At 39.3% G+C, this 10,614-nt stretch overlaps 1 protein-coding gene across 2 annotated transcripts; it reads left to right on the forward strand.

The window, feature by feature from the left end:
* Positions 1-1,007: 1,007 nt before the first annotated feature.
* On the forward strand, positions 1,008-9,990 carry LOC123960599 (TNF receptor-associated factor 2-like). 2 transcript variants are annotated; one of them, XM_046035437.1, is made up of 6 exons: positions 1,008-1,478; positions 4,290-4,368; positions 4,879-4,977; positions 6,396-6,557; positions 8,961-9,053; positions 9,169-9,990. In XM_046035437.1, the coding sequence occupies exons 1-6, from the start codon at positions 1,291-1,293 to the stop codon at positions 9,280-9,282; spliced, it is 735 nt and encodes a 244-aa protein (XP_045891393.1). In that variant the 5' UTR covers positions 1,008-1,290; the 3' UTR covers positions 9,283-9,990. The 2 variants fall into 2 exon arrangements, with proteins under 2 accessions (XP_045891393.1, XP_045891394.1); XM_046035438.1 differs by having other exon boundaries at positions 1,009-1,478; positions 8,961-9,035.
* The last annotated feature ends 624 nt before the right edge of the window (positions 9,991-10,614 follow it).

Consider the following 10,614-nt stretch of genomic DNA (forward strand, 5'->3'; position numbering starts at 1 on the left):
CAGAGTACCACAGGCTGCTACAGAGTAACGTTACCACAGAGTACCACAGGCTGCTACGGAGTACCACAGGCTGCCACAAAGTACCACAGAGTACCACAGGCTGCCACAGAGTACCACAGGCTGCTACAGAGTACCACAGGCTGCCACAGAGTACCACAGGCTGCTACAGAGTACCACAGGCACAGCGCTTTGAGTGGTCGAAAAGACTAGAAAGGCGCTATACAAGTAGGGAACATTTACACAGAGTACCACACGCTGCCACTAGCTGCCACAGAGTACTACAGGCTGCCACAGAGTACCACAGAGTACCACAGGCTGCCACAGAGTACCACAGGCTGCCACTAGCTGCCACAGAGTACCACAGGCTGCCACAGAGTCCCGCAGGCTGCTACAGAGTACCACAGAGTACCACAGGCTGCCACAGAGTACCACAGGCTGCTACAGAGTACCACAGAGTACCACAGGCTGCCACAGAGTACCACAGGCTGCTACAGAGTACCACAGGCTGCTACAGAGTACCACAGGCACAGCGCTTTCAGTGGTCGAAAAGACTAGAAAGGCGCTATACAAGTAGGGAACATTTACACAGAGTACCACACGCTGCCACTAGCTGCCACAGAGTACTACAGGCTGCCACAGAGTACCGCAGGCTGCCACAGAGTACCGCAGGCTGCCACAGAGTACCGCAGGCTGCTACAGAGTACCACAGAGTACCACAGGCTGCTACAGAGTAATGTTACCACAGAGTACCACAGGCTGCTACAGAGTACCACAGAGTACCACAGGCTGTTACAGAGTACCACAGAGTACCACAGGCTGCTACAGAGTACAACAGGCTGCCACTGCTACAGGGAGGATCTCGGTGCTGCTGCTAAAACTGAAAAACCTTGCTTTTCTTTTTAAAGACAAATGAATACACTTCCGAGGTAAAACTGGCTAAGTTTAGCTAACTTGCCGCCGCTGTGGTGGCTCAATCCAGCGCAGCCTGCCTCCTGATGATACTCACCTAGATGCTCGGGCTTGCGGCGCCTAGCGGATATACACAGTAATTTCCAACGGAACGTAGCATCCTCAAATGTCACTTTATCACATGGAAACGCCTGGTCTCTGCCTATACATATGAAGATATAATATCGTTATGCGTTCTTAACATAAGCAGGAAAACATATTTTAATACACTGTCAGAGAGCAATGAGTCGTTGATGGCGATTGTTTCTAAAACATTAAGCTGTGTTTGCTGTCTTGAACACATCTCGCTGAGTACCCCGATATTGTTCAAGGGGAATAATAATGGCTGCACAGGAGCCGTCTCCACCATCTTCCCTGGAAGGCAACAAACCGGGCTTCCCAAAGAAAATTTTGGCCAACAACCACGAAGACAAGCATTTGTGCAATTCTTGTCATAAAATCTTGAGAAGGCCTTTGCAAGCTCAATGTGGTCACCGCTTTTGTTCGTTCTGTTTCAACAAAATTGTGAGGTGAGTGTGTCATGGTTGCTAGCGAGCTAACGTTAGCTAGCTAGATGTGTCACAGTTAGCAAATACGAGCAATCACAGCTTGTCACCAACCCTCCTTCAAATATCTTTCTGTTTAACACTGCCGTGCTTATTGTCACTGGTAACGCAATATACGAATATAAACGTAAGTTACGATATAGATTGCAAAAACCCACTGAAAAATTCGGCGTAACGTTACAGGTAATTCACCAATCACCACTTGATCCCTATTAAATCTCAGTTTGTGTAATGGGTTGGTCAGGTGTCCTAACGTAGTCTAACATTAACGTTAGTTAAGTTATGTAGCAATCAGTGTCGAAGAGATGAACTTGACAGTGTATTGTATTAAGGTAATATCAGGTCAGGATTCATGCCGAATGTACTTGAACGTTCGGCAACTTTTAAATGCAGTACAATATATTCCACTCAGTGTGTATCTTTGTCGATAAGCGAACCAACATTAAACTGGCTATTTGTTGGTCTGATTTTAGCAAGGGTCTATCTAATCCCTGTAACTACTACGAGTATTTTGCAGTAGTTTTTGTGTATAAGAATGAAAGAAGTAGGGACGACAATATGACTGTATTTCTTTTATGATACAATAATATATACATACATTTTTTTTTTTTTTACTATTTGTATTAACAGCGCTTTCTTGTATGATGGAAACGCATTTATTTTAATTAATTGTATGATGATAATTACTGCCACAGCAGGATATTCCTGTCTGAAATTGTTGTAAGCAAAAAACCTACAAGAAAACGTTACACCAAAATCTGTGAACCATTAGATTTTCTGACTCTATATAATTACAACTGAATCATAGTAGATAATAGATAATTAATTGCTGACCAACTGCCTGTAAAATGGGGTTTACACAGTAATCTGAGTATTGCAACTAATGCAAACATGTTGTTATATTATGGCATTTCTCAAGTTATCAGGTTTCTTGTGTGTGTAAATGGAAACAGCATTTGCTACAATAGAACAACTTGGGGCTTTAACAAATTTAAGTAATAAAGTTAGTGCCTCATCATCTAAAGTATTTTTTTCAATAAAATGAAAAACCAGACTATATTATGTGTGTAGGCTGCAACAAATAATTATTTTATTATCTTTTATTATCTTTTTTGATTAAAGGGGCAATATGTAGTTTAAAACGGCCACTAGCGGTGCGATTTAATAAGGCAGTGTGAAAGCGGATATATAGACACACCGGGAGACAGCTTCACACAACATGCTGGAAACTCAGGTAAACTCCCACTGCAACGTTACAGTAATATTTTTATCATATGCAGGTTGAACTAATCCATGCTGGTTACATGATAATGGTACATTTACTGCACTTAGCTGACGTGACACATCGGCGTTAGCTCTCCTGTCTGCTTTTCGGTAACTAACATTACTATCTGTGTATCTTTCACCAGAGGCTCAGCAATGTGAGAACAGCTACATGTTTTAGATGATAACGAAAATGGTTAGTGAGCTGGACTGAATATTACAAATGAGATTGTTGCCACACTTTATAACTGTTAGACCTCAGTAAGTAAGGTTACTGTAGTAAATAATGTTAGTTCCTTCACTTTGTTGTTGTCCTGTGCGTTATGTTGCTCTATTGTATATTATGAGAGTCATGTAAGTTATAGCAATTGAGACATTGAAGAAGCTTGTACCCGAGTTTCTGTAAAACCAGAATAAATCTAAATTGAACGTTACAAAGCAAACAGCGGTGGATCAATGCTAAAGTAGTTGGCTGCCCATGCCTTGCATTACTACAGGCTGGTGTAAACAAATCGCTCCACATTTGCTTTGTAATGTTGCATCATTTCTTGCCAGCTAAAATCAACAGTTTGACATAATAGCCGGTGAGCTTGTTGTTGGCTTTCACCCAACATAAACTGATTCTCGTTTGGCCTGAGGGGCTCCAGCACATAAACCTTTATTGTTGTTTTGTATCCTTGGGTGGAGTTTATGTTGGAGTCTGTTTTGTGGTGGGAGCTGGTTGTTTTATAGTGTTAGTGGACTGAATTTTGTTGCTGCGGTGTTGTCGTGCACAGGGCTATCCCGACCCGATACCTTCACATTAAAAGCAGAATAGTGGCTGTTCCAAGCAAAAGAGAAAACAGGCTTGTGGTTCATTTGTAAGTGAGGCTACAGCCCATTGTCAAAAAGGAAGTAAAAAAGTGATTTATTAATACGTAATTTCATTGAAAAACTACATATAGCCACTATAATCTAACGATATCGTTCTCAATCGATTTGGTTGTGAAAATTTAGAAATTTGTGAAAAATGGCCATAACATTTTCCCCCAGCTGAAAGTCATTCAGATGTATCCCAACCTAACCCCAGAATGATATAAAACAGAGAAAAACAGGAAGTCTTTACATTTGAGGAGCTGAAACCAGTGAGTCAATTTTGCTTAATAAATGACGAAACTGACTAATAATAAAAAAAATACTTGATCAAAATAATTGTTGATTCATCGACTAATCACTTAAGCTTTATATGTGTGAAAATCATCTCAACTCAAGGTCCACATACCTGAGCTGTGCCCGATTTTGGTCTGGAGTTAACTTGAAGACCATGCGATGTAGGGTCAGACAAGGTCAAACAAAACCTTGAGTTGAGATTTTATTGTCACGCTCACTGATCCCAGGGTTAAACTTGAACTTAACTGACTTTAACCACACTGGGATAATAGTGATGGTAAAATCTATGTTGTCTGACACATGGTAGATGGTATTGGCACTGTATCCATGCTAATGTAAATATTTGTTTTTTCTTTCATCAAGTTCTGGACCACAGAAATGTAGTGCTTGCATCAAAGAAGACTTGTTTGAGGAACCTACCTCCATTCTCAAGCAAGGTGGTGTAAGTAAAAATTTTTATCCTACATTGCATCTTTTTTCCCATTTTTTCATGCTTATATTAAATACAGCATACGTATGAACTTAAGTTCCCTAGTTTGTTAATATAATGGAGAGCTTGTTGTTAGGCGTAGACTACAGCCAAGTTTAGTATTTTGAGGGTGCAGGCTATTGATGTAAAAACCCTCAAAATAGTCCTGAGAATCAACACTGTAACATCATAGTTGTTGTTTTTTTGATCCATTGTGCTGGAGTACAGAGCCAAAACAGCAAAAACTTTGTAACAGCTTTATAATTCTTGGTGGTGTTAGACAATAGATGGAGCAACTATAGTCCTGTGTCCCTTGAATGACCATATGGGCTGGAGAAATTACAGCCAAGAGACAATGAGTGAGCTCCAAGCATCCTGATCCGCAGTAAGCTGATGCAGAGTGTTTGTAACACTGCCCTTAAGACTGTAACTGAAGACACAAACCAGATCACAACTGACAACAACCTCGGCTTCTCCATGCAGGCTTTTCCGGACAATGCAGCTCGGAGAGAAGTGGAGGCCTTGGCAGCTGTCTGTCCCAATGAAGGATGCATGTGGACGGGAACTATCAAAGAATTTGAGGTGCACACTAATGCAATGTAGGCTGGGAAAATAGCACCCACTCCCGGTGAAATGTTAATTTAATTTTGACAATGGCTGGTCATTGTTACTGCTAGTGTAAACAAAACATCCTTCTGCTGCTTTACATTAAAAGCCTTCAACTGGCGAAACACAGGGTGACCCTTATAGTAAAGCAGCCACAGGAAACTCACTCTACTTGTTTGTGTCTACAGAACAAGACAATGGTCAGTTGATCAGTATTTAAATATCACAGGGAGTAACTCGGGGGGGACAATCAGGAGCAGCCACAGTGAGCGGTTAGGTAAAGAGAGGCAGGTGATAGGCTGCACATCTCCAACTCCTCAGCAAGGTGACCAACTTTACTGTGCCCTGCTGTTGGGCACAGCAAGAAATCAGATTATGGTCGCTCATTGCATGATGGAAAAAGGATGATTATTGACTTTGTTTGGTTGCAACAGATACACCAGCTGCTCTGCTGTTCTTTATCACGCAAAATAGCTGCTTAAAGAGTGTTTGCTATAGTATTAAATCGCACTTGCTGTTACCATGGTAACCGTCTATGTCGCTAAATTAACCTGGACTAAAATCTTAAGGATCAAATTACTTGATTTGGGCTTTCTCCGGTGTGAATGGGGAGCAGGTGTGTTAAATTTGTTGTTATCGCTCTGACACTCTCTCATACTGATCCAGGCCCAGCGCCAGGATGAATGGATGGATATTTTTTTTTAATGCAGGTCTGTTTTTGGTCTAAATGACAGCTGAATTAATTGCCCCCACAATAAAATACAAAAATGGGATTGTGCCAAATGTACCAAACTGTAAACAAATACATTTGAATAAATAAAACATTTATTAACAAATCAAAACAAAAAAAGTTCATACAACTCACAACTTACACAATTAGATGCTGAAAGAGGCAAAGCATAAGAATTTAAGAGTACCCTACTTGAAACCATATGTTTGTCATAATAAACAACTGGATGCAATACAGTGCGTTATCATAAATACACACATTACATAATGTCCGAGTCACATGGCCAGGTGTATTGGAGACCTTATTTATACAGTATCTGTATTTCTCCTCTTTTAAACACATTGTTTTTTCTATTAAATGTGTTAAAACAAGACGGCAACGAAAAAAACAGTTGACCCCTCTGAATTATGAAAAAACTTCATTTATTATTTTCTAATATCACCAATGTGCAATTCTTACACATTTCTGTGTTCTTCCTTCTTTGTTTCCTTCTTCTTCAGGCAAGTTTAACTTACTTGTCAGATAAATCTTTTTATATACACACACCACCTGGTGGCAGTCTGCAATCACTGACATCATCAAGTGAAAGGTACACCCAAGTTCATCTAACACTAATTGAACATTATGTCAAAATGTTGAAAACTGTATTGTTGGTCACCTGCAGGCCAGCCATGAGGGCAACTGTGACTTCATGATCATCCTGTGTCCTTCCTGTAAAGAGCTGATGAGAGCCAATGAACAGGAGCGCCACAACGAGAGAGAATGTCCAGAGAGGACGCTCAACTGCAAATACTGCAAAGAACCTTTTCTGTTAAAGAACATCAAGGTTAGGGTTCCCTGTATTATTATAATCAAACACTGGTCAAGTATTATGCTGCTATATGGCTTTATTTAGGGAGGAGTTGTTGTATTGTAACATGACACCTGCAGGCCTGTTTGGTCTAGGCATATAGATTATGTTGTGATCAATGTATGTTATTAAATGTCTGTGATTAGATTAATTATTCTAAACTCGAGGTTCAGGTATTTTTTTTGTGATCAACATTTTTATTAGTATGGAGGGGGGGATACAGACATGTACAAGAACAAGGACATCTATTATAGCAGTGGTATAGGGAAAATACCTTACATCACAAGGGGATATATAACAATTATATCATAGTGAAGTAATTCGGCAGGTGTACAATAGAGCCGTTCAGCTATTAACTCTTTTCCAAAAAACAAGATTAGATGAAAAGTTTTTCCAGGCTTCTACAGTTGCTGGCCGAGCCTTGTTGAGTCGTGCAGTAGTATGTTCCAGATTGACAATGTTAACAAGACTGTGGACCCAGAACGATTTCATACATACATCAGGGGAAAACCAGTGGTTAATAATCATTTTCTATGCAGAGGTAAACCCAGCAAATACCATTTTATACTGAGAGATGAGGTTCAGGTATTAGCTTTCCCAGAGAATTCAACAATGTCTCAAGGCCATCCCTAGGGTTAGGGTTACGGAGGCAGGTGAGGCGAAGATACAGTGTGAGGTAAGAGGGACGGGTTCATGCCGGTGTTCTAAAAATAACAGGAAGTTAGTCATTGTAGTTTGGTTGCTGATTTAGCCCCTTAAAAGCATGCCAGCAGTTCCTTACAACTCCAAAATGTAAACAAATATAGGCTATAAAAGTATACTTCCTGTTTACATCCCCCAAAAAATAGGAACTGCAGTTCCCAAATTTAGAGTAGACCTTCCCCAAATAGAAGTAAGACAAAGAATAATAATAGGAGTTACAAAGTCCGCTGAAATTAACTTTTTTCATGTTGTAATATCAATACAATGTTTTGACATTCATAAGACTGTGGGAGCCCAACGTGGGAGTACTGAATGTCAGACTTTAAAAACCTTTGCCGTAGGTAATGTGATGACACCTGAGCAGGTTCCATTCTCTGAGGAAGTAGATGAGATATGGTCAAAAACTACTTATTAGAGTTATGTTAGTTATTTTAGTGCCAGAATTCAGGAATTCAGTTTTCAAATTCAGTTTCAGTTCAGAGGCACTCATCCGGGGGAATAGAAGGGCTCCGATTCAATCCAACTCCTTTCAAAGGAGTTCTTCGGACCACAAGTCTTTATGGGTATGTAGGCCATGGGGGGCGGCTGACTAGTAGTATCTCCCATGGCTGACAGAAGACCTGCTGCACCTCACAACTCACAGGTGTATTAGCACTTTGTATCAATGTACTTTGAACTGAGCATTTGCAGTGTCAGGAACCTATTGTAAGATTATTGATTTTCTGTCCTTTGAATGCATTTTTGAGGGGCTTAGGATGCCAGAAAACGTTTTTACAAATTTTCATCAGGACTGGCGAAATGATTAAGTTCTGTAGTGATTGGGCTTGAGTGTGGCCTGGGGGCTCTATAGCGCCCCCAACTTTTTATACATGTTAAACACAAACCTTTGCACCTGTATTTAAACTGGTAAATCTTTTGATTTGATGTCACATTTGGGCTTGTGTGTTGGCACGTCAGCTCTATAGCGCCCACAAATGACTTTTTAACCTTCAAGCGGTTAGAGATGCTTGAAAACTTCTTTTTTGACATTTACAGGATCCGTACTTTACAAACTAATCCTAAAGATTTATTCAGATTGACTTGCGCAGTTGAATCTAAAGACTTTTACGGTCAGATCTTTTCCACATTTCACATTTGATAAGTGCAGTGCCCAATTCATAGCCATGTCAGCGGGCTTCCAGTGACAGGAGTTCAAATGCTGAAATAAAGCTTTACTTAGGTCTGGTGACACATGTAAACCAAGATCACTGCAGTGTGTAGCTCCCCCAGATGTATGCTTCTGAATTGAAAACTGAATTCCGAAATGAATTTGTAAGTACTACTACTAAAATTCAAATCAAATAAAATTTTATTTACAATGCAAAATCACCATGCAGCTTTGTCCCTATATACATTCCAAATTTCAGGCTGTGATAAATTTCAAATTCAGCATACAATATTCAGTTTGAACATTAAAATTCAAAACTGTTAAATTGGTGAAACTGAGTTTTTCTAGTGAGAGTTCAGATTAGTTTCCAAGCAAAACCTCTTTTGCTAACTTTATGCCTCAACGCCTGTATATTTTGTAAAATAGCTCTCAAAAAACAAGCTGCCTCTGATTTGTTAAATCCCTTATATTTATAATTTGTGTATATAATTCTATTATTGGGAACTAACTTTACTTAATTTTTTTTTTAGGCTCATGATGAAATCTGTCCAAAGTACCCGATGATTTGTGAAGGTTGTGCAAAGAAAAAGATCCCCAGAGAAAAGGTATCCCAGATATTTGTTGTGAGTTTTCAATAATTCTGTTTGAGCTGTTGATCTCATTTACCATTTAGCTAGGGATCAATTCTACAACGTATTCTATAGATCATTTGCTTCTTTCGTTTTATTTGTTTTGCAGTATGTGGACCATATTAAGTTCTGCAGTAAGTTTAAAGCACCATGCAGATTTCATGTTGTTGGCTGCGATACGTCTGTAAGTAGACATTTTTGTCATAATTTGCTATATGTGTAACAATGGCTAATGTAATAACTGGATCATGTAATAGCTTGGAAAAATTCAACAAGTTGATAGTTTATAAATTGACTATACATTTTTAGACTGATTTAACAAATAAAATGATTTGTCCAGTATATCTAACTAAAATATTTTCAGAAAATAAGATTATTTTGTGTTGGCAAACCAGCAGTCTTCCTTTGTTTCCCAAGATATTAGATTATTCAACAGTTATTACAGAATTTGTTGCCACATCCTGTCAATTGATCCTGTTTGGATTTTGAAGCCTGTGTGTATATGCACAGTGCCTGTATGAAGTATACAAGCCTAACTTGGATTTTTTCATGTGTTGTTATAAACTAGTAATAGGGTGGGTGTGTTAAGGCTGTCTTATACTGTATACTGTTGGGCTTCTGTAAATATCATCACAGAGTACGGTCTAGACCTGCTCTTTTATGAAAAGCGCTGTGAGATAACTGTTGTTGTGATTTGGCGCTATATAAATAAAATTGAATTGAATTATACTGATCAACAGAGTGAAAGTTAATATGAACATAAATTTGATAGCAATGTTTGCGTGTTCATATCAGTATTCAGTGAAGCACTTTTGTTTGCCTTAAAAGAGGACTACCAATTTGGCGTTGCACTCCTAAAACATTGTTGGACTCTCGATGGACAATTTATATAAAAAAAAATAAATAAATAAAAAAGTGCAGCAGAACCAAACATATTGTCTTTTTTATCCCATGCATTCTTCATCCTTGTCAAAACCTGGCGCCTACAATATCAACAATGTTATTCTAGTAGTGGCTAATGTAACCTTGAGCTGCTAGCCTTAAGCAGAGATGAGGTGCGGGCTACAGAGGTAGGTTAAGCTTATTTTGATCAAACTACTGTTTCCAAGGTCAAGAATGAACTCTACACAACAAAAAACTAGGCCAAAATTAAATGAAAAGCACCTTAAAAAACTATGATGAAATATGATCATAATGTACAGGGATTGGACAATGAAACTGAAACACCTGGTTTTAGACCACAATAATTTATTAGTATGGTGTAGGGCCTCCTTTTGCGGCCAATACAGCGTCAATTCGTCTTGGGAATGACATATACAAGTCCTGCACAGTGGTCAGAGGGATTTTAAGCCATTCTTCTTGCAGGATAGTGGCCAGGTCACGACGTGATGCTGGTGGAGGAAAATGTTTCCTGACTCGCTCCTCCAAAACACCCCAAAGTGGCTCAATAATATTTAGATCTGGTGACTGTGCAGGCCATGGGAGATGTTCAACTTCACTTTCATGTTCATCAAACCAATCTTTCACCAGTCTTGCTGTGTGTATTGGTGCATTG

Source organism: Micropterus dolomieu, linkage group LG21 (genome assembly GCF_021292245.1).
Source record: "Micropterus dolomieu isolate WLL.071019.BEF.003 ecotype Adirondacks linkage group LG21, ASM2129224v1, whole genome shotgun sequence".
Taxonomy (NCBI): domain Eukaryota; kingdom Metazoa; phylum Chordata; class Actinopteri; order Centrarchiformes; family Centrarchidae; genus Micropterus; species Micropterus dolomieu.